Source organism: Dendropsophus ebraccatus, chromosome 4, assembly GCF_027789765.1.
Source record: "Dendropsophus ebraccatus isolate aDenEbr1 chromosome 4, aDenEbr1.pat, whole genome shotgun sequence".
Classification (NCBI taxonomy): domain Eukaryota; kingdom Metazoa; phylum Chordata; class Amphibia; order Anura; family Hylidae; genus Dendropsophus; species Dendropsophus ebraccatus.
The window spans coordinates 108749735-108775367 of NC_091457.1; the positions used below are offsets into that span (position 1 = coordinate 108749735).

At 42.7% G+C, this 25633-nt stretch overlaps 1 protein-coding gene across 2 annotated transcripts in view; it reads right to left on the minus strand.

The window, feature by feature from the left end:
- Window positions 1-25633, minus strand: part of PLXND1 (plexin D1) — a 90392-nt gene that overhangs the window by 47790 nt on the left and 16969 nt on the right. Inside the window, exons 2-5 of one of the 2 annotated variants that reach the window (XM_069966671.1) lie at window positions 5691-5867; window positions 1370-1501; window positions 1180-1280; window positions 288-420 (exon numbers count right to left, since the gene is read on the minus strand). In XM_069966671.1, coding sequence (XP_069822772.1) covers window positions 288-420; window positions 1180-1280; window positions 1370-1501; window positions 5691-5867 — 543 coding nt within the window. The remainder of the gene's footprint in view (window positions 1-287; window positions 421-1179; window positions 1281-1369; window positions 1502-5690; window positions 5868-25633) is intronic. The other variant, XM_069966672.1, reaches the window with a different exon arrangement.

Genomic DNA, 25633 nt, shown 5'->3' on the forward strand with positions numbered 1-25633 from the left:
CAGGCTGTATTCCTGTTTTCCAGTCAGGACTCAGGCTGTCTCCACCTTCCCCACGCAACGGGAAGACTGCGGGAGTCAAATACTGATGGTTCGAGTTTGTAAAAACTACCACTGGTAATGCTATGGAGGTTCTATATTTGAAATGTTTATATGTTCTTTGTTATAGGTGCACTGACTGTGACTGGCGCGGGTGCATCTGTGTCCATGCTTTGCAATGCCCCCTTGCCTAAACCTTGAAAGCTTCCCTTTTTCATAGTAATAGGTTTAAATCCCCCTGTGTATATCACCTGAGTATCTGAGGATATGTCAATCTCTCTAGGCATAACTTGCAGTGCAGGACAACGGTGTATGCCATTGTTGCTTGGGCCGGTCCAGAACATGGAGTCTTGGGAATGTCGACATTCCTGCTGGATGGAACACCTGTATATTTATATATGAAAAGAGAAAATGCATATGTGGTTATAAGGTGAGCACTGGATACACTAACTCCCCTTATGCCACCCCCTTGGGCTGCTGAAGTAACAGAAACAATGGAAAATTCTCGAGGTTAATAGAAGAAAGCTGAGGTGAAATTAATGAGACTGATACAGTCTGAGCCGGAATAGTGATAAGTAATTAGCTGCATATCGGACACTTTTGCTTCCGGTGACCTTCACCACTTGGTGACAGTATCTGAGGCTCCGTCAGCTGTGCCGGCATACATTAATCTGCCGCTTAATTAATCAGTTGGAAGCATCGAGTGAGCCCGGGACTTTGGTGGCGATTTACATCCGGTCCATTAATGAGCACATTCTATGCTTTATTGTCAGCGCAGCGTGATTAGTTTATATTCCGCTAACAGGTGAGAGGCTTCTATGACAACTGATAAATTAAGTTCTCGAAAACCATATAAGGCAAGCGTGTACAAATGGGAAAATTAAAGGTATGTCGCAAGTTGCAGACAAATATTCTGCAATAAAAGTCTTTATGGCAACTGTCTTCTATGACATCCTTACCAACAGTACCCTAAAAGTGGGGAGGTTAACACTAGATCACACTACAAATTAGTATGGGTAAAGAGGTGGAAATTATAGATGGGGTTGATGTTTGGCTGGATTAAGATTATGGACAGAAGAGTGAGTAATTATCCATGAACATCTCAAGAATGGTCAAGACAGCGGCACCATCTAAGTGACTGACCTTGCTTCCATGGTGCACCATCCGCAATAAGGATCTGCAGCTTGTAGACAATCTGAACAGGTCAGAAACTTCTCACAGTCAGCAACTTTAACTCGAGTCATCTGTAAAATTAGGAATTCACAATCAATGTGCTTAGTATTAATTTGAGGTTTGACCTCTGAAATTGTACAGATGATGAAAAACAGGATACCTGGTGGGAAGTCATCACATAGAGGTAGATGGGATTGATAGCATCAAACTGCATGATGTGATGGACTGGCTGCCCCCGAGCTATGTGTATAGACTGTCTGCTGACAATATTCATGCTGGCATCAAGGTTAATCTGCAAAAGAATATAACAGTGAGATGTTGACGCTAATTTCATCACTTGTATTAGATATATATATTAGTTAAAGTAGATGTCAGGGTGGGTACTTAAAGGGAAACTAATAGCAGGTTAGAAGACTATAACCCGCTGATACCTTCCCATTACACACGGGGCACTAAGGGTGAAGATAATATAACTTAATCCTCAGCAATGCTTTTTTTTCATGAAATCTTTAATTGATATGCAAATTAGGTGTTTGGTGCACTGAGGGCGGGAGTAAATTTAGAATAGACCAAGTTCTATGTCTAGCCTAAGCTTCCTTATAAAGGCCCTATTCCACCAACAGATCTGACGACAGATTATTTGCCAAAGATTTGAAGCCAAACCCAGGAGTGGATTTGAAAAGAGGAGAAATCCAGTCTTTCCTTTATGACCTGTTCTCTATTTATAGTCTGTTCCTGGGTTTGGCTTCAAATCTTTGGCAGATAATCTGTCATCAGATCTGTTGGTGGAATAGGGCCTTTTGTTGGCATCAGAATCTTGTGGTAGAAACCAAGAGCATTTTGGCACACTGTGTCACATTCTAAGCCATGTCCTTTTTTCTACAGTCATGACCTTTTTTGTCTAAAGTATATAAAAGTCATAATAAATGTGTTACAACTCATTTTGGGGCAATTATGCCAGAATTCTGTTGCATTTTCAAAGGTAAATCTGTCCCACTGGAAAAGTGTGTTAAGTTCTAGTAAAATTCATGAACACAGGGGCAGTGTTATAGTAGTTATATTCTTGTACAAAGAAGCAGTATTATAGTAGTTATATTTGTGTATATAAGAGGCAGTATTATAGTAGATATATTCTTGTGCACAGGGAGCAGTATTATAGTAGTTATATTCTTGTACATAGGGGCAGTATTATAGTAGTTATATTCTTGTACATAGGGGCAGTATTATAGTAGTTATATTCTTGTATATAGGGGCAGTATTATAGTAGTTATGCGGTTCAGGGAAGAAACAGAGTGCTGCACCTCACACCTATGGCTGATACTAGTGCCGCTAGGCTAAATAAAAAACACATCAGAATTTTGTGTATGAATTGATCAAGCCATACTGCCCCATGTACCTCGTGCCGGTATCTGATACACATGGGTCCCTACACTAAGTCCACACCGTGACAGTCAGTGGCCACCAACCCCGCAGGCGTGCACAGCCAGGGAACGGGGGCCATGGGACAGCCCTGCGACCCCCATGCCACAGGACCAGACCCAAAAACACCACACCAGAACCCGGCCAGCACCGCCGGCGGAGAAGGTCGCCCCCAAGCAGCACAAGTCTGGATAAGGTATTACACTCACCATAGCTGCAGCAAACAGAATGGGAAAAAACAGGAGGGATTAAAACCATGTGCACTCAGGTGTCTCCTGCTAATTGCGGTCATGTGGGTCTCACCAGGAGGAGTGCAATACACGGAGAAAAGAGAGAAACAAAATGCGGTCCAGGGAAGAAACAGAGTGCTGCACCTCACACCTATGGCTGATACTAGTGCCGCTAGGCTAAATAAAAAACACATCAGAATTTTGTGTATGAATTGATCAAGCCATACTGCCCCATGTACCTCGTGGGGCTTTTTGGGTCTGGTCCTGTGACATTGGGGTTGCAGGGCCGTTCCATGGCCTCCCTTCCCTGCACGTGCACGCTTTGCGGGGTTGGCGGTCGCTGACCGACACGGTGTGGAGTTAGCGTTGGGACCCGTGTGGACCAGAGGACCTGCGCGGTGGTACACAGGGCAATATGGCTTGATCAATTCATATACAGACACTCTGGTGTTGATTTTTAATATAGGCCTAGCGGCATTAGTATCAGCCATAGATGGGATGTGCAGCGGTTCCATTCTCTCCAGTTCGTGTATTATAGTAGTTATATTCTTGTACATAGGGGCAGTATTATAGTAGTTATATTCTTGTACATATAGAGCAGTATTATAGTAGTTATATTCTTGCACATAGAGGGCAGTATTATAGTAGTTATAGTCTTGTACATAGGAGGAAGTATTATAGTAGTTACACTCTTGTACATAGAAGCAGGATTATAGTAGTTATATTTGTGCATATAGGGGGCAGTATTATAGCAAATATATATTCTTGTACATAGGGGGCAGTATTATAGTAGTTATATCCTTGTACATAGGGAGCAGTATTATAGTATTTATAATCTTACAAAAACTCACTGAAGAGGAAGTGTTAAACATCAGAAGAAACAAGCACTCCTCAAGCCACTGCTTTCACTGACATCAAACAGTAGTCTATGAGCACTAAGAAAATTCCATTCAAGCATTTCCCAAAACCTCATCCCACCTCCCTTCCTCATTCATTACCTCAAGCTCATAACCTCAGATTCCTTATCCCTGCCTCCACTGCCTGTTGGGACTTTTTTTGCACATCAGTCCCCCCACAATATCTGCTATTCTCTCCTGCAGCCCTGCGTCAACTCAATTACAGTCTTTCATCTGTTTGGTTATTACTATATCAGTATGACCATGACGCCATAACATGGAGGTGCCAGGGGAGATAGGTGTGAGATGAAATACTGTGTCCAGGGTCTCTTAGGACCAAACGTCCCTCCAGAGAATTAGATCCAGGGGAAGCTTCTATTCCCACTGTTAATGCATCATCACAACCTCTCCCAGAGACACAGATTTCAATTACACACTATTAACAGGAGGTTATGGGTCTCTAAGTAGACAGAATTGGATTAGTAACCTGTGAGATGAGAGAAAAAGTGATCGCTGCAGATAGGAGGCGTCTTCCGTTCAAATGCAGCAAAAGTTTATCAGATGAACATAATGCCCAGCAACCATTTACAGAATGTACAGGATACAAGCAAAGAATCAGCAGTCTTACAGGGTCAGTACAGCCATACAGATTATTGGGAACGCTGTGTGACAACCTCTATGGTATTTTTTTTCTTTTTTGCCATATAGCTTCTCTAGATCTGGCTTGAATCTGAAGGTTTACATAGTAGCAGCCCCCATAATGATCAGTTATAATTACTTATGTTCTGTACTTCATTTCTCAGCCGCACCCATATGACTTCAAAGCTGCAAACAGAAAATGTGGCAAGCTGTGTGCAAAATAATTTCATTTACTGCTAAAGGAATTTGCAGTTTTCACAGGAAAGGTACAAACCAGAGATGGAGCTGTGTAATGCGGAATATACAAGTAGTGTAAATGAAGGGAGGCAGCGCATATTTACCAGGTAAAGGTGAGATGAAAATGTGGAGCAGCAAATTCTGGGACTCTGCATAATATTCAGGTAAAAACTTAAAGAAATAATAAAGGTTTTCCACCCATTGTGTTTGTCTACTGTTTATGAGTAGCAATCTAAAACTGTACAATGGGGTCCCCAGTTGTAGTAATACAATGTGATCATCTTTATGACTTATCACTAAGTATCACTTTCATCCAACCCTACATACTCCAGCATCACTTCCCTTTAATCCACTGTAACCTTGCTTTCTTATGTGTAAGAGCTGGCCTTCTCTATATTTAGGCTAGGTTCACACTATGTAAGACACTGGCCGCTCTGTAACCAATCCGTGTCACAGAGTGGCCAATGTCTGTAAAGATAAACCCCGCAAAGATCATCCCGGCCGGTACTGCAGTACTGGCTGGATGACCTTCAATTCTATTGAATTCACCATAGCACACAATGGAAAGTGCGGCCATTGTGTGAACAATCAGTGGTGTGCGTCCGCTATTCAATGAATAGCGGCTGCAAAAAACTGACACGTCAGTTTTTACTGCGGCCACAAGGGATCTTGGCCAGAGCATATGCTATGTGTATATACTCCAGCCGGGATTCCCTCTGACTGCAGTTAACGTGAAATTTCTATTAATCGCGGCCGTTGTGAACTTAGCCTTAAACCTCAATAAAATTTTTCAGCTCAGTCACTCCTTTTTCCACCATTTAGTTTTTCTCTTGTTTTATGTTCATTTTCTATTTTGAAGGTAAATTACTTTGAGTTTTCTATCCTGATCCTCTAAAGGCTTTGGTCTACTTGTATGCTTTTATAACTATCCCATTATACTATCCCATTATGTTTATGCTTAAACCTAATTTTTTCAGCATTGTCTCTATCCATGTAAGTCACATATTAATATTTCCTTTACATTTATTCATCAAACAGGTGGCCCAATCTTGTGAATTACCTTCAGAAGTTGTCCGCTGGCAGTGCCCAAAAATACCACTGTGTAGCCGCTGACATTGGCCACTGCCACCGAGGTCAAACCCGGTGCCTTGAAGAGCGCAGTGGCAGACAGAAGCCGATTGATAGCTAGTGGGTGCTGGAGATGAGCCGCTCCACAGTCCAACTGCTCTTCCTGCAGCTGTAAAGAATAGAGACCAGTGTGAGACAGGGGAAGTGGTCAGAGCCACACAGAGGGCACTCAGCCGCACAACACGCTTATTATAAGCAGACATTGGCATCATCATCTCAATCAATTTCATAGAGTCGCTATGAGACCCAAAGGAAAGGGACCCAGGGAGTGGGGGCGGGGGTTGCCTTTATTTTCACATCATAAAATACGTAGATTCCATCATTATGTAAATCACTCATTTCAGCAGGCGGTCAAAGGATTCAGCGATTAACCCTACGGTTGCTAGGGCGCTTGCAACAGTTGCCACTGAACATGGGATTGAATAATCAGGGTCTAATTGTTTCTGTCTGGAGTCTCTGGGATAATTACCACAAACTGTTATTTGGGATAGTGCCAAGTCGGCTGACACCCCCCACCCATCTGCCTCATCGCCCTTCTCTCGCCAAGCATTCTCTGCTGGGGCACACACACATAAAATCCATGTATAAAAATACTTTCACACTCCCAGGAGTGGAGCACGACACTCTGCACGTTTTTAGTGGTGGCGTAATTGTAAAGTATGTACTAAAGAAGAAGAAAAGAAAAATAAAATGATCCTCTATTTTTCTGCTTGCAGTCTGTGAATGGAAACCTTCACATTTACTCACACAGCTCACACAGCTTTACGCTCAATATATTATATCTAACTATCTCTTACACGGCCATGTTCTCACATCTGCTTTAACTGGGAGCTGTTAGGAGTTGTAGCTTCCCAAGAGAGAGACAGCCACAGGTACAGATGACTTGAATATAGCTATAGAAGTGTGCCATAACTCACCTGATCTAATATGATACATTCTTACATATAAAGGATCTAATGGGACACAGTTTCTCTTTTTCCTTTCTCTGATCAAGATGCATACCCCCCCCCCTTCTTTCTCAACCATGGGAATTATTCAGTCTAAATTTAGAAAATTCCACTGCACTTATGCAAGAGGATTCCCAAGTCTCCAAACATTTTGTTCCGGGTTCATCATCACAGACTGGGGTCAGCGACATTTATAAAATCTGTACATTATTTGTTCAGACACTTCTGACAATGGAACCAACCAAGAACTTTCTTCTAATTGGGCTGAGAAGCACTCGTAATTTCTGTGTGATACAATCCTATAATTTCTGGTATTTATATATATAGCACTGACATGTTCCAAAGTGCTGTATGGAGATTGTTACACCATTAGCACCAACTCCTTCCCTCAATGGGCCTCACAAGCTGACTTCCCTATATGAAGTCCACACTAAAGCCAATTTGCATATAGTATATTTTTTGGAATGTGAGGAAATGTAGGGAGAGCAAGCAAAGTAAATGCAGAAGTTGTCCTGTGTTAGGTTTCAGTGGACCTCAGTGCTGTAAGGCCCCAGTACTAACCTGTGAGGTATCATGCTATCCAACATTAATGGCCAAATTCTGCTGATACACTGTCCCAAATCCATTACGCTGATTTCCTATATTATCACACTACGACAGTCTAGACAGTGTCTATTTATATAAATAATAGTATCAGAACAGGATTTGTCTTCTTACATTGTGGTTGCCTTGATATCTATGGCACCAACCCACTGGTGAAATGAAATACTGCAGTCGTCAAGAGTATGTCCAAGTTTGCAGCCATTACTTTATTGTCTGAATGCATCTAAAGTTAAAAAACAATTGTGTAAACAATCTTAAAGGGGTTATCCAGGATGAGAAAAACATAGCCACTTTCTTCCAAGAACATCACCACTCTTATGCTCAGTTTGGATGTGGTTTTGCAGCTCAGTTCCATTAAAGTTAGGGGGGATGTCAGAGACAACCTGAGGACAGCAGTGGTGCTATTTTTGCAACAAAGTATGTGTGCTTTTTCTAATCCTGAATAACCCCTTTAATGGTGCGTTCACACCTACAGGATCTGCAGCTGATTTTCTGCAGCAGATTTCATTTAAATAACTGAACACAGCATCAAATCTGCTGCAGATCTGCTGCAGATCCTGTAGGTGTGAACGCACCCTAACTAAAGATTTCCAATTGTATGCTATCTAAATCTTCTATGCAGACCTATAAGTCTTAATGGTAATAAACAAAAAGTCAAAAAGTAGGAGACAAATAGCAAGAAGAACCAGACTACACAGTACCAGAAGAACCAGACTACAGAGGGTATGTTTGTAGTCTGGAAACTTGGAAACAAATAGAAAACATGGTGTGTTTACACAGGCAGATTTATCTGACAGATTTTGGAAGCCAAAGTCAGGGATGGATTTGAAAAGAGCAGAAATCTCAGTCTATCCTTTATGACCCATTCCCTGTTTATGGTCTGTTCTTGGCTTTGGCTTCAAAAATCTGTCAGATAAATCTGCCTGTGTAAACGCACCAATAACCTCTAAATTATCATTAAAACATAAAGGGCCTGTGTTTGGCTTAAATAAACTTTAAAGGCAGGTAAAAAAGATTATATTTCGAGGTAATACTTCCCCTTTAAGGCTCTATCCAGCTACTGTACAATGCATGTTGGACGAACTACCATAAGAGGATTATTATCATTAGGTATCACTGTTTATCCAATGAAGACCCAGACAGAGATTATCCTTAATACCCTATCCCTGGCTATATAGGCTAGAAGGAATGTTTGCAGTGCTTACATTGCCTGGTGCGGCAATATGTGTAGGTCTGTCCGGATTATTCTGCTGGCCGCACACACTTCCCCACACACTGTGCTCTCCAGGATTTCCAGCCACAGATGTTTCCAGTTGTGTGAATATATCCAGAGTCTATGGAATACCTCCCCCCTCATCCTCACAGCTGTTTGCAGACCCTGCCAGTTAAACAAAGAGACAGAGAATCTAAAACATTGATGACGCTTACAAGCGTGCCCGGCGTTTTCTGGCACTGGTCCTTCCTATAGGACAAAGGGTTATATAATCCTATTAAAGAAACTTTGTAGTAGACGAAGCACAAATGTAGTGCTATGAATAAAGATGACTGCTGTTATGTTGAGAAGGTTGCTCCTGACCCTCTTGCATTCAGCCGATCTCTTCTTCATAGATGCCAAGTCTGACATTGGCGGTAGTTGTTGCTCTTCTGTTTATTTATTAACTTCTCAGGACCTCTGTACAGTCTTATTTCCTTGCAGAAACACCACAGTAAATCATCATTATGTTGGATTTAAAGGAGTATTTCCATCTCATAAAGTTACCCCCTATCCACAGGCAAGCTGATCGGTGGGGTGTCAGACTGCTGGAACACAATCCTTAGAATGGGGTAAAAATTGGTGGACACAGCACATGCCAGGCCAACGTAATCATTCTCTATGGAGCTGCTGAACATTTCCCAGTTAAGCACCAGAAATGTTCAATGGCCACTTAAAGAATGAATGTAGACTTGGCTGTAAATGCGTGGTATTACCAGGACAATTGTGTCTCTGTATATGGTGGGTGTCCCATCAGTCAGACCCCCCACTTGTTATCCTCTATTCTGTGGATAAAAGATAGCGTCATGACATGGTAATACACTTTTTTTAATTGGCCACCCGCTGCAGACTGGCATGTATTCTTTTAACAATTTTTCTGACCCCTCTTCTTTCCCCATGGCTTCTAAAGACCAAAAATCTTTGTCTTTAATGTATCTCTATGAGAGCGCTCCCATAGGGAAGCACTGAAGACTCTGACTTCTGGCCTCTTTAGAAGTAGGACAGCCAGAGAAGAGGTCAAGTGGGCGCCACGTTGGTGGCAATTAAATGGTGCCAGGAAAAGATCATCAATGGTGAGTATAAATGCCTGAAGCGGGGGCCAATATAAGAGTGCTTCTTTAAGGTAAGGTGCCCATGTTTATTTGGATGAAGGCTAAAGGCCCTAGTCCACGGAACGATTAACGGCCGTATCCGGACGATATCGGCCGTTACGGCAATAATCATCCCGTGGAATAGAAGGCAACGATCAGCTGACATCGTTCATGTTGGCTGATCGTTGCAGTCATTTGTTTTTCAACATGTTGAAAAACAAACGACTGATACAACAACGATCTACTGCCGCCACTCCGTGGAATAGGAGCGGCGGCAGCAGACGTACTGTATGCTATGGGCTGCCCGAACGATCTAGCGATCACCCGGGGAGCCCCCCTGCAGCTCCCCCCGGCCCTCCCCGGACTCACTCGCTCACTGCTGCCGCATGGAATAGCGGCAGCAGTGAGCGGGGAACAAGGAGCAAACGAGCGCTGAGAGCACTCGTTTGCTCCTCAAGTCGGCCCGTGGAATAGGGCCTTAACCCAAACACGCAACTGCTTGGTCTGGCCCAGTGTGCACGTGTTTTCAATCGGCAAAAAGCCTCTAATAATATCTGGTGGTGGCTTATCTTCGTGGAGAAAAAAAAAAGGAATGGCCATTGAAATAGAACATGCCTGATGCTTTGCCTCTACATTACCTGTCCAGACCTATGTAAACACTGAACCATCTATAACCAGGGGCTGTTCACCAAGCCTGGGCCCCCCCACCCCACTGCAACTATGGCAGCACTAGCGTGGTGTTCATAGTACGGGATAGATAATGTCACGATGCCCTGATTTGTGTAAAATTGAGATAAAAAAGCAGTGATTTTTTGCAAATCAAGGCAGAACTGTAGCCAGGGACAATACACCACTAAAAGTATAAGTCTATTTGAGTGGCCATGGGCCCCCAGGAGCTCAGGGCCCCGGGCTACTGCCCAAAACTGACCTATTATAATCTTCTACTGACTATAACAGATGGAATCCCTAACTAGTTCTTCTCAAGCATGACCCATGTTGCACCCAATCGTTATTAAGGTGTATTCTACAAACTATATATTGTAAAGGGTATCCAAGGAAATGGCTTGCTCAGTCTGTACCCATGCAGAGAATTGGTTTCAATACAACTCTACCTAGAAAGATCCTGGTGGCACCCTTATCCAGTTGTACCCAGTTAAGCTCAGATGGTTCCCTGGTGAGGCTGTAGTCGATCATACCCAGATGGCACCTTGATCTAGCTGTACAATGCTATATTTAGAAGTTTCCCTGGTAAAGCTGTCAATCAGACCCAGGTGGCACTCAGCTACAGCTGCACTCTGTCTTACCCTCTTGCTCACTTGCTGCAGCTGTTCCCAGACAGACCCAGGAATACATACTCAGCTGCAGAGATCTGGGTGGTAACAGTAGCGGTCTCCGGCAGCTGACACTCCGCAGAATACATGATCATACAGTGGAGCACTATCAAGCTTTTTATCTGCGCTCATTGAATTAGTGGCAGTAGTATGGCAAGGATATGGATTCAGGGAGTGACGGTTCCAGGCAGGCTGACGCTGCTGTTCACACGTTATCAGGAGCATGGAGCAGATGCTCTTGACACTTGGCACAGGTACTTGAGAGCTGAGCTGGCTTCTATCACATTCAACAGGTGACGTCTCACATTAAGCTAGGGCACAGATCCTAGCACCAGTCATCGGATAATCATCACTGAACCATACAAGGTATTCACAGACCAGCAGGACCATAAAACGAGACACCAAGATTGATCTATCCCTTAAACCTAATATTACAGGTTAAGCAAAATCAAAGAAATCTGCAGCAAGTGTCAGAGGGAGAAGTGGTCCTGTGTGAACCCCAAAAGTCCATCTGCTGCATCAGAAGTCACCAGTAATATATTTGGCACATGGTAGATGGAGGGTTCCAGCAATAGATTTTGCATTAGGGTACAAACCCACTTGACGTATTTGCTGCGTGAATCAGTCTAAGGGTAAAAACCCACACACCGTATACGCAGCGTATTTACTGCTGCGATACGCAGCAAATACGCAACAAATACGCGGAAGATTAGATCTAAATAACTGAACACAGCATCAAATCTGCACCATCAAATCTGCTGCAGATCTGCTGCGTATTTGCTGCGTATACGGTGTGTGGGTTTGTACCCTAAAGAACTGCAATATAACCAATAAAATATATCAACACCAATCATGTCAAGATGAAATTAGAAGACTTTGATTTCTCTGTTCCATCCCGGAAACAAGTACTGAAGCAAGAAAAGAATAATGTCTCTAAGAAAGCTGTAATGCCAAGGACGAATAAAGAGAATGGTGATGATCCATTCAGCAGTGAATCTTCACAAAGTGAATGTGGGACTCAGGCTTTCCATAACACTTTGAAGGTGCAGGGCGTAGAAGACGACATATTTACTGTGAACGACAGGGAAAAAAATGTCAGAATGAAAAAAGATGATGGCAGAAAAAGGGTGAGAAGTCTGAGAAAGCAGTCGGACAGAGGCTTAAAGGACACTGACCAAGTCAAAAGACCAAGGAAGCGATCAACATCTAAACAGGAGAATCAGGTTAAAAAAAAGAAACACAATAAGAGGATAAATCCAAGGACAAGAAACAAGGAAAGTGGAGCATATTTGATGGATGACCCCCAATTACAGGTCCCCAAAGACTCTGAAAAGATAGAGGGTTCTATAAACCACAATGAGTCTGATGTGTCATGTTCAGAGAAAACACAAGACCATTCCGTCTCTTGTACTTTACAGCAGCCTACTAACACTGAGCAGGAGGAAACAACTGATTCCCAGAAGGATAGCAGTGACCTACAACCCGTGCCAAGATCTCAGGTGGACAAGAGAAAGACCAGCCCATATTTTTCCAAAAAAGCTTTAAGTGAAGGTTTGTTTTGGTTGCAAGTATTTGTTCCTGATGTGTTGTTTGATATGATTTGCCATAATATATCTAATTATAATGGAACATTTAAAGGTCAAGGTGGTTGCAGTAAGTTTGCTGTGTGATATACATAATGGGAAGAGTAATCCTTGCATCTGGCATTGTACAGTAATATAAAGTTGGAAAAGGTAAGGTCCTCCGCATATGCGTGTGACAGCCTGTAACTATCCAGAATGGGGATGTTGGATGCAACAATCTGAATCTGTTGCCTTTGGCGTTCCATCTCCGCATAACTTCTTCATAGGGTATAAACCCACACACCGTATATGCAGCAGATATGCAACAAATACGCAGCAGATTTGTTGGTACAGATTTGATGCTGTGTTCAGTTATTTAGATCTAATCTGCTGCGATTTTGCTGCGAGTTTGCAGCGAGTTTGCTGCGTATCGCAGCAGTAAATACGCTGCATATACGGTGTGTGGGTTTATACCCATAGTCTTTGATCCAATACAGCCATCCTGGCTGGCAATGATACTGGATAATATGTTAATCCTGCTTGAATGCCTTCTAGTCACCAACAGAATAGTGAGTGCAGCTCTGGAGTATTAGGTTGATATCACACACAGCAGTGTTTTAGCCAAATCCAGAAGTGGATCCAGCTGGAAGGAGAAGTATACTCTTTATATTAATTTGTGACTCCAGTTTTATACAGACTGTAACACAGGATACATAATGTAACATGGTGATTCCACCAGCAGAATAGTATGTGCATTTCTAGGCTATACAGGCTGTGACACTGGATCAGTACAGGTTAAGTAATGGATGTATACTGTCCCTTCTCCAGCAGAATAGCAAGGGCAGATAGTATAATACAAGCTCTGGATCAGTACAAGATAACTTATGTGTAATGTATTTTTTGTAGATTTGCTTTATGTGTGAGATGATGGTGTTCAGAGATAGACATGCCCTTTAAAGGGGTTGTATAGGCATACTCCCCTAATATTGGGTGTGGGGAATGTAGTTATGGTCTTTTTCTAGCACTGGCATATTTTTTACATCCTGCTGCATATAAGAAAACATAACAAACATTATATGCTTACCTCTCCATGCTGCCCCAGTGTCCCGATGTGGTGTCATCGATGTCCCACCCCGCGCTGTCTGTAGCAGCCATTTTTTATGAGACTCTATGGCCAGTGATTCGCTGAGCAGGCTGTCACACCCTAACAGCTACAGACAACGGGAGAGCACAGAGAGGTAAGCATATAGGGGGAGAGTTATCAAACTGATGTAAAGTAGAATTGTCTTAGTTGCCACTAGCAACCAATCAGATTCCACCTTTAGGCTGGGTTCACACACAGTATATTTCAGGCAGTATTTGGTCCTCATGTCAGGTCCTCATAGCAACCAAAACCAGGAGTGGATTGAAAGCACAGAAAGGCTCTATTCACATAATGTTGTAATTGAGTGGATGGCCGCCATTTAATGGCAAATATTTGCTGTTATCTTAAAACAACGGCCGTTGTATTAAAATAATGGCAGTTATTTACCATTATATGGGTGCCATCCGCTCAATTTCAACATTGTGTAAACAGCCTTTCTGTGTTTTTAATCCACTCCTGGTTTTGGTTGCAATATGAGGACCTGACATGAGGACCAAATACTGCCTGAAATATACTGTGTGTGAACCCAGCCTTAATTTTTAAAGAATCTGTGAGGAATGAAAGGTGGAATCTGATTGGTTGCTAGGGGCAACTAAGACAATTCTCTTTTACACCTGTTTGATAAATCTCCCCCATAATGTTTATGTTTTATTATATGGCAGCAAGATGTAAAAAATATGTCAGTGCCGGATAACCCCTTTAAAGGGATTGTAAGGATGCCTCTATGCACAAAACCAAAATTAAACTTTCTTATTGTATCCAAGGACATTTGGATATGTACTTTTAATTTGCTGGTTGAGTGAGCTGAACCGTTTAAGTCCTGGTTGAAGCAACATCAGTTTGTAATTCTTAAGGGTACAAACCCACTTGACGTATTTGCTGCGTGAATCAGTCTTAAAAATAAGCAGGCAAAACGCAGGTTGGCTTTATACAATTGTTCTGCGTTAAAATACGCAATTGCGTATTTTTGAAGCGTGAAGCTTGTTGTTAGCAAAGCATCAGTTGTTAACAACCTGTGCGAAAACTGCATGTAGCCTTACGCTTCAAAAATAATTGCAATTGCGTATTTTAACACAGAACAATTGTATAAAGCCAACCTGCGTTTTGCCTGCTTATTTTTAAGACTGATTCACGCATCAAATACGTCAAGTGGGTTTGTACCCTTAGAGCCCAGGAGCCTCAAGATAGCCCTCTGGGGTGTCATGATCATGAGCATAATCAAAAGTGTGTTTGCAACTCCTTCATTCAAATAATTGGTGGTGGTACCGGTTTATATCTAAACCGCCTAATCATACAAGAAGTTATGCAATACAGAAGCCTTAGGCCTTCGGTGCAGTATTTTTGGTCCAGGTCTCTTTAATAACACCCCACCACCACCAGTATGCAGGTACCAGTGCAGCCTCGCAGAATCTGTTACATATTACCCACTTATTTAAGTAGCACCGTATGTGATGCACCATTTCCATGCATCCATCAGACATTCCCCTTGTGATTGCAGCTCTGGGTGCTCGGCTTTGCCCTGTAACCCCAAATTGGAACCTGACACTGCCACTGCCCTTGTCCTGTCCTGCTCACTTGTGACTGTCATGCGACTGCCTCCAGAATCCGATCCTTATGTTAAGAGAAGTAATCATCGCTATCCGACCACTGCTGCGCCCTGCACTTGTGTTTTTAAAGCATCTGAAGTGGGATTAGGAGGTGCTGACAGCCTGGGATGTTGAGACATTTCTATCCACATCAAAAAAGCAGTAAAGTGTGTAACAACCAAGTGCCAGAATACATAATACTACAAAGCGCAGGGTGTTATCATCTCCTTATCTTATTAACCCCTTTGCTGCCAAACTGCATTTGCTTCGCTGTCACACTGTGCAGGATACAAAGTCCAAGTCACTCCTTAACTGTTTTTACATGAGATTTAATTTAATGTGTTCACAGAAAATTCGTTTTAATCAAAGCTTTCTCCGTCTTCAATATCTCCGCTGGCTATGAGTGCAGGAAAACCGGTACAGGTCTAACTCTTCATAAACCTGTGGCTTTGTTACAAGTGCATTTTCTAGGCAGTTTTCTTTAAAGAAGAACTCCAGTTATTTTGCCTAAGTAATACACACTCACCATCACCAGTACAACAGGACAACCTGTTTCACTTAAACACAGCTGCATCCATGCGTCTCTACACAGTAATTGATCATGTGATCACCATCCTGACCAACAGAAAATAACAGTGTATCATGTGTCAGAGAAAGTAAATTCCCTGGGTCAGCTAGCTTCCCGTGAACTACAGGATGACATCATCACCTATTAGATTACATCACTTCCATGGCATTAAAGCAAAATTGTACTATTTTATAATAGTAAAAATGCGTATTTTCTTAAATGACAATTTAGGAAAACTGTGGCAATACCACAATGTAGCACATTTATTAATGTTGCGCCGAAGAAGGCACAGATTTTGACCTTCTCTGTGGCGTACCCCAACCTTAACTCCCGCTCACATGAGGCATGGGCATGGGGTGCAGCAAGGCTGGGAAGAGGTGTAGCCTCATCCTGCGCACTATATATCAAGGTTTAAATTTATCAGGCATAAACCATACAAAAATCTACACTTACTGTTAATCAAATGTAGATTTTTGTGCAAACCCTGCAACAGGTGCAAGGCTTGCGCCTCTTAGTAAATCCAGAAGTTCTCCAAGTGGCAATATTTTTCTGCATTGCTTGTGAACTGACACCAACTCATTTATGAGGCTCACCTGTCTGGACTCCGCCGGTCAGCCAGTTAATTAGTAGAGATCTAAGGGTCCATTTACACAGAAAGATTATCTGCCAAAGATTTGAAACCAAAGCCAGGAACAGACTATAAACAGAGATCAGGTCATAAAGGAAAGCCTGAGATTTTTTCTCTTTTCAAATCCATTCCTGGCTTTGGCTTCAAATCTTTTGCATATAATCTGTCAGATAATCTTTCTGTGTAAATGGACCCTTATTAGGCCTAATTAGGGGAACTGCAGCAATGAGACTCCACCCCATTCTCTCTGCAAAGCCTGAGGCTTCATGATAAATGTAGGCAGCATTAGAAAATCATTTCAGAGGGCAAATGCAAGTTAATATGGCTGAAATCCCATGCTTGCCACATCAGATACAATAGGCAATACATGAGAATCTATATATTATTCTCTAATACTAGTCTATGCTGCACTGGGGTGCTTCTTTAATGTAGACACACCAGCAATACACATCTCTCTTTTCTAATTAGTAATTGTATCAGCATGGAGTCCAGGCTATTTAGCTCCCAGATACAATAGAAGAAAAAGTAAGTTAGTCCAGGATAGGTTCTCAGCTTCAAGATGTAACCAAAAATGTTACCATTTGCCGACAGCAAGCAGCAATTGGTGAAAACAAACAAAAATATTAAGAACTTTTGATTATAGAATTTACGTAAGACTAAGGTATCCTTTTCACATCAATAAATGCCTTGTGAAAAGAAAAAGCTGACATAACAAGCCCATAATATATTTCTACTTCTTCATTTGTTTTATTAGAGCAACTACAATAGTAACATAGCTTTAGGGAATTGTTAGCTAAGCGATTGTTAATTTCTGTAAAGAGGAACTACACATATAGCTGCTGACATGAGATTAAGGAAAAGGTGCTATCTTTAGTGTCAGCTAATAAAGGGAAAACACTCTCTGGGTGTGTAATAATAGAAGGCTTGGAAAAATGTGAAGTCATGACCTAAAGATCAAGGGGGACATTTATGAAACGTCCGCCCGAGGCGTACGCCAGGAAGAAGGGGCAGATTTGCCCTTTGTCCCTGGCGTACGCCTGCCGTATGCCCCGCTCGCCCGATGGGTGGGCTGGGGGAGCTTGGGGGGATGGTGTGTGACAAGGTGAGGAGGAGGCGTGGCCTCCTCCCGCGCCTCATTTATCATGATTTACGCCTGCTTGCTTCCAGCAGGTGTACATTTAGTACGCCGGGCACAGATTCGGCCGCCTCTTAGTGAATCCTGCCGGGGAAAAGGGGGCAGGGCCTAAAATAAGACTAGTGTACTTCTACGCCAGTTTTCATAAATTCCCCCCCAAGTGTAAATAAATAGAAACTCCACAAATTTAAACAGTTTGATTTTAAATGACGTAGAGCATTTCTTACTATCAGTAGATACATGGTATTGATCCTACAGTTTCTCTAATGAACCTTTGTTCATGCAGTGTGCAAAAAGCAGGTATGAAAGTGCACCAAGGGTTCACATTGCATATACCGTATGGACCAAAGGTTTGATGTGCATATAATGCAAGCACCAAGGGTCCATTGTGCACAAACTGCAAGCACCAAGGGTCCATTGTGCACAAACTGCATGCACCAAGGGTTCATTGTGCACATACTGCATGCACCAAGGGTTCATTGTGCACATATTGCATGCACCAAGGGTTCATTGTGCACATATTGCATGCACCAAGGGTTCATTGTACACATATTGCATGCACCAAGGGTTCATTGTGCACATATTGCATGCACCAAGGGTTCATTGTGCACATACTACATGCACCAAGGGTTCATTGTGCACATATTGCATGCACCAAGGGTTCATTGTGCACATATTGCATGCACCAAGGGTTCATTGTGCACATACTGAATGCACCAAGGGTCCATTGCGCACATACTGCATGCAAAACACACCAATCACTGAACTCAAGGAGAACACTAAAAAAAAACCCCAATGGAGTACTCATTTAAGAGTCTCCACTGATTGCCCCCTATAAAATTTTAATATGCAAAAAAGGGGTCTGTGGAGCCTCAGTTGCGAGTCTCAAAACACAGGAATAGCCAGATATCCCTCTCTTCAGAAAAGGAAGCCTGTTGCCAAGGGGTGCCTCCTAGTGGGGAGCCTGATACAAAGTCCCTCAGGTCCTGGCTCTGTTGCGAGCATTGGGACATAAATAGGGAAACACCAGGGTGGCCCCTATAAGTCAAAGTCTAACTCTGTTGCGAGTGTAAAAACATAAGACAAGGGTTGCCAAGGCCAGGCATCCATCCACAGACAGCTGTTTTGGGGTATTTGCCCCTCTTCAGTGTGAAACGGGATACTGGCCACAAGGGCAATGAAGAATTGACCAACAAAACACACCAATCACTAAACTCAAGGAGAACAGTGAAAAACCAGAATCTTGCTCCACACTTACGAGTAGTATCATGCTGTTTAGTTAGTTTAGTAGGTAAGTGGTTGGTCATTTCTGTAAAATGGAACTACACATATAGGTGTTGGCTAGAGATGATCAGAATTGGATAAGGATGCTATCTTTAGTGTAAGTTCATAAAAGGAAACCACCAAAATGCAGATGCCTCCATTACTCTGGTCTCTAGGTTTGCAGATGCACACTGTACTTTACTTAGCATGCACATTGCATTTATATTGTGTGATTTGGTAGTGCTTCCCAGATCAGTCACATAACATGGTGCCAGGCAATTCTGGTCCCGGGCATTATGTGGCTGTTAGAAGGTAGCAGATAATAACAAGGGGTAGTTCTGTAGGAGACAGTTATTTGATGCATGTGTTGCCTATGCTCACAGAAAATCAGCAACTTCCCATTCTCCCACCTGATTATTGGTTAATAGATTTGAGCAACCTTTGAATATGCTTGGGTTCCTCTAAACCTATGGCCCTATACAACCCAAGCATGCTCGAACTTTGCACAACTCCACTGGTTAAAGTTTAGTTGTAAGTAGTTCTTGAAACAGCATTCATTGCCAAAGTTCACACTAAAGGATTTTGCGGCCATCATTGCCGGAGACCATCCAAAAGACATCCGGCATAAGCTAATTGCGGCCATCTATAATGATCATGATCATTATGGATGTCTGTCATGTGCAAATATCGGACATCTTTTTGATGGCCATCGGCAATAATGTCCGCAAAGTACTCCAGACATTCAGCTTTTTTTAATATATATTGCTTGGGTTACAGAAAAAATAACAACCAAAACACTCCACAGGGCTCCTCCTGTCATGTCTTCAGGACTCTTCAGTAGGCAGTATCACATATGATAGCTTAGGTACAGCCACTAAGCTCAGTACACAATTACCCCCTTTTTTCAGATACTAGTTCAACAGACAGTATCACATATGGTAAGTTTAAATACATAACTCTTACACAATATCACATATGACAGACCTAGATACATTATTTAAGTAGGACAGTATCACATATTATAGACCTAGATATAACATCTCAGCAGTATCTGATGAAGCACGTAGAAGTCGCGTGAAACAGCTGTCATAGCAGAGGGGTTTGGCGTCTCTCCAGTTTCCACCTGCCACTTTGGTTTTTGTATGTACAAAGCACGAATAAAGCAAGTCTACTGTACAGTGAGGTTATATCAACATCTCAGCAGTATGTTGTCCTTTTCTAATGCTGGAAACTAGTCAGCTGGTCGTGTTCCAGCTATTGATAAGCCATGGGGTGTGCAGGCTATTGCTGGTCTCCAAAACACTTGATAACAGAAGGAAAGAGCCTGCCAGCTTTCTGGTACAATATGCAGGGCTCCTTCATATCTCCTGTCACACAGTCTTTCAATGGTGCAATACGCAGAGTCTCCTTCATATGCCGTCACACAGTCTTTCTATGGTACAATATGCAGGGCTCCTTCATATCCCCTGTCACACAGTCTTTCTATGATGCAATACGCAGCGTCTCCTTCATATCCCGTCACACAGTCTTTCTATGGTACAATACGCAGGGTCTCCTTCATATCTCCTGTCACGCAGTCTTTCTATGGTACAATATGCAGGGTCTCCCTCATATCCCCTGTCACGCAGTCTTTCTATGGTACAATACACAGGGTCTCCTTCATATCCCCTGTCACACAGTCTTTCTATGGTACAATACGCAGGGTCTCCCTCATATCCCCTGTCACACAGTCTTTCTATGGTACAATATGCAGGGTCTCCTTCATATCCCCTGTCACACAGTCTTTCTATGGTACAATACGCAGGGTCATCTTCATATCCCCTGTCACACAGTCTTTGTATGGTACAATATGCAGGGTCTCCTTCATATCCCCTGTCACGCAGTCTTTCTATGGTACAATACGCAGAGTCTCCTTCATATCCCCTGTCACACAGTCTTTCTATGGTACAATACGCAGGGTCTCCCTCATATCCCCTGTCACGCAGTCTTTCTATGGTACAATACACAGGGTCTCCCTCATATCCCCTGTCACGCAGTCTTTCTACGGTGCAATACGCAGTCTCCTTCATATCCCCTGTCACACAGTCTTTCTATGGTACAATACACAGGGTCTCCTTCATATCCCTTGGCACACAGTCTTTCTATGGTACAATACACAGGGTCTCCTTCATATCCCCTGTCACACAGTCTTTCTATGGTACAATACGCAGGGTCTCCTTCATATCCCCTGTCACACAGTCTTTCTATGGTACAATACACAGGGTCTCATTCATATCCCCTGTCACACAGTCTTTCTATGGTACAATACACAGGGTGTCCCTCATATCCCCTGTCACACAGTCTTTCTATGGTACCATATGCAAGGTCTCCTTCATATCCCTGGTCACACAGTCTTTCTATGGTACAATACACAGGGTCTCATTCATATCCCCTGTCACACAGTCTTTCTATGGTACAATACACAGGGTGTCCCTCATATCCCCTGTCACACAGTCTTTCTATGGTACAATACGCAGCGTCATCTTCATATCTCCTGTCACGCAGTCTTTCTATGGTGCAATATGCAGGGTCTCCTTCATATCCCTTGGCACACAGTTTTTCTATGGTACAATATGCAGGGTCTCCCTCATATCCCCTGTCACGCAGTCTTTCTATGGTACAATACGCAGAGTCTCCTTCATATCCCCTGTCACACAGTCTTTCTATGGTACAATATGCAGGGTCTCCCTCATATCCCCTGTCACGCAGTCTTTCTATGGTACAATACACAGGGTCTCCCTCATATCCCCTGTCACGCAGTCTTTCTATGGTGCAATACGCAGAGTCTCCTTCATATCCCGTCACACAGTCTTTCTATGGTGCAATATGCAGGGTCTCCTTCATATCCCTTGGCACACAGTCTTTCTATGGTACAATACACAGGGTCTCCTTCATATCCCCTGTCACACAGTCTTTCTATGGTACAATACGCAGGGTCTCCTTCATATCCCTGGTCACACAGTCTTTCTATGGTACAATACACAGGGTCTCATTCATATTCCCTGTCACACAGTCTTTCTATGGTACAATACACAGGGTGTCCCTCATATCCCCTGTCACGCAGTCTTTCTATGGTACAATACGCAGCGTCATCTTCATATCCCCTGTCACACAGTCTTTCTATGGTACAATATGCAGGGTCTCCTTCATATCCCCTGTCACACAGTCTTTCTATGGTACAATATGCAGGGTGTCCCTCATATCCCCTGTCACACAATCTTTCTATGGTACCATATGCAAGGTCTCCTTCATATCCCTGGTCACACAGTCTTTCTATGGTACAATATGCAGGGTCTCCTTCATATCCCGTCACACAGTCTTTTTATGGTACAATATGCAGAGTCTGCTTCATATCCCATCACACAGTCTTTCTATGGTACAATACACAGGGTCTCCTTATATTCCCTGTCACACAGTCTTTCTATGGTACAATACGCAGGGTCTCCTTCATATCCCCTGTCACACAGTCTTTCTATGGTACAATACGCAGGGTCTCCCTTATATCCCCTGTCACGCAGTGTGCGTGAATCTTAAATGTGCATACCGCATAACTAATAGATTTGCAATCTGACAAGCGCTTCCCTGTTCTTTGGCACGTTGACCTAAAACTTCATAATGTTTCTATTACTGAGATATGTAATACACCGGAAATCGGATTCTTTCCAGCAGTGCATGGTCTTTGTATTGTTTGCTTTATTTCAGATGGCACACAGGTTTAATACTGATTTCCGGCTCTGTGAAGTTTTACCACAAATTTGCCAAGAGCACTAAAACGGTAAAACCCTGGTATTACAATTTTCTGTGGAGTTACCATGCAGGAATTCTGGTGGTGAGTTAGTATTATATAGAAAATAAACCCTGAAGGAACCTGTTTTACCTCAGGAAACCCCTTCCTGGTCCATGCTTCCTCACACACAACCACAACGGCTCGGACGACTTATTATTATTTGACTAGAGATGAGCAAAACTACAGTAAGTAGACAATGTGTTTCGATGTTGGTTTGGCTTCTTTATCAGGTCGATATTTGAGATGAGAGAAACAGTTAATATAGGTTTGTAAAACCTTGAACACTTGGCACTTGAGTCCCAGTGGCTGGAGGAGATGGATGCAACATTCCAGGCAGTTCTAGGGCTGTATCCATCTTCTCCATCGGGAGTCAATTTCTTGAACCTGAATTTACTGTTTTAAAAACACATTACCTGTTGCTATGATGCTACTGATGCCTAATGTCATGCACAGCGCTTCTGTGAACCAGCAACATTCTCCCTGTTCAACCTGGTACTTACTGAATAAGTGGGATTAGATGCCTATTCCCTTATGCCAGCCTACACTCAGGGGGCTCAGTCTCTTGCTGTCACAGTTCTCATTTTAAGGGTCTCTACATGGTACTCTATGTCTCCAGGGCTGTGGCATCACCTTGTCATGCCTTACCCTCACAATTGCAATGACCGTGGGCTGGCCTTACAGAAACCGGCAGTCAGAGAATTTGGCGATTTTTCTCCCATAAAATTGGCAGGGACACTAAATTAATTAAAATGCTCCCTTTTTATTATTAACACTAATAAAACTATTTGCAACCAATGTGGCTCCTATTTAACTGAAGGCCGAAAAATGTTCATTCTGTAAATTACACCAGGCTGCTGTTCAAGGATTCGATCACAAGCCATTGACTGGAGCTGTGCTTTAAATTAGTGGTCTGCTCTGGGTGGAACATTACATATTTTCCATTAGGATTTGGCTTCAAACCAAATGACCTAAAATTACCTTAAAGGGGGTGTCCAGAAGTACTATAGAGTGCAATTTTATCCAGAAACAGTGCCATGCCTGCTCATGAGCTTTATCTGGTATTGCAGTTCATTACAGTCCGGTGACTTGGGACGAACTGCAGGGACACATGTGGTGCCATTTCTGGAAAATGAGAACAGATTCTTTATTCTTCTCCTTGAATGTTGGAAAATCCCTTGAACATACATATAAAATAGCTTTTGGGCAAACACTTGTCTGTCCGAAGGCTGTCTCTCCTGATTCCCCAAGACACGCTGGGCTTGGCCGCATGCCCATGTGTTCTAACAGAGAGAGTCAGGGTAAACCGCTACCAGACTCCTCAGGTGGTGGCTTATGTCGCTGAGAACAGAAAATTTGTGCAGTTAAAACATGTATGCTCCTTCTGAACACCCGTTAAGGTATGTCACAAGTCATGTGGCAATTTTACCATCACCTTTGGTCACTCTGTAACTTTGTAAACCTGTAACTTCTTTTGTACTGATCCCATATTATACTACAGAGCTGCACTCACTGTTTTGTTATCACTGAAAACAGTTAACAAGCTTGTTCTACAGCCACATGTTCTATCACTGAGCTATACACTTCTATCTACAGTAAACAATCTAGTTGCCAGATTCACCTCTAGAAGCTTAGCTCTTATCAAACAAGGGGATTCTTTTTTTTTCTTAAATCAAGTGACTATACAGTATCTGGTGTAAAAAAAGTCATGTCCTAGAATGCAAATTAGCGCCAACAACTCTGTACAAATGCTCAACAAGCAGGAGATGCTGCATGATTTCAGCTCTGAAGCCTTCTAAACTGTGCCGCTCCAAAATCATGCTTGTTATACTGTAATGCATCCACTTCTCCTATGGTTGAAATCCTAGGCAGACTCTAGAAGCGCTATTCTCCTATAATATCCAGCTTTCCCAAAGGAGGATAGCTATAAAATAGCTATAAAATGTGACTTGGGAATGGGAATGGGATTTATTTACTGGAGGGAACTACCTCAAGGTAGATATTGGTTAATTAGAGTCAGCGTCATGTAATGGATCATAGCTCCCAGGGAGCGCAGGGTGCTGCTACAACCAAGATACATTTCAGCCCCATAAACTGTGACAGTAAAACGAAGTGAAGCCAAAGCTCAAGGTGTAAAACTTCTATTTGCAAGTCATTTATTTTCAGCCTGTGACTTGTCAAGAAGGTATCACCCCGAGCTAGAGATCTGAAGGAGTTCAGAGAATTCTGACAAAAAGAGACGAGAGCCAATTCACGATAAACTATTCAGTGTACTGCAATGCTGGGAGTTGTAGTTCATAAAAACAGAAGAATTAGGGAAATCATTTACAAATAATGTACAAAGAGCACATCCCTCAATTTTAGGACTTCAACATATACCTCTATTAACTGGTGTTCCATAACTCGGGTCCTGAAGGACCACCAACAGGTCAGGAATTGAGGATTTTCCATACCGAGAACACATGCGTACATAGTATAATTATATCACCTGTAAAACACTAAGGAAATCCTCAAAACATCACCTGTTGGTGGACCTTGAGGGCTGGAGTTAGGGGAACACTGAACACACTCTTCTAGCACAGTTCATGTATTTTCCTGGCTGCAGATAGCTACAAATCATAGAATGGGACCCTTCAAATAGAAAATTGACAACCCCCTTAAGATCTGTGTTTCATGTCTTATCTTTCCTTTCATGCATTTATACTAGACCGCCAAGTATCTTATAAATCCAAGCAGGAGAAGCTAGCTGCTTCCTCCTTTATTACTATCCAGCCAGCTGCTAAGTTGTCAGACAGTTCTTTGTAAAATGCCTAGTTTGCAGGTCACGATTGTCGCATGTAGGCAACAACCACACTTCTACTTCTGAGATATGAGAAGGTACGCTTCCGAAATGTGCCGAGGGTGGAAATGGAGAACCAGGCAGCAGAACAGGTAATATCTTT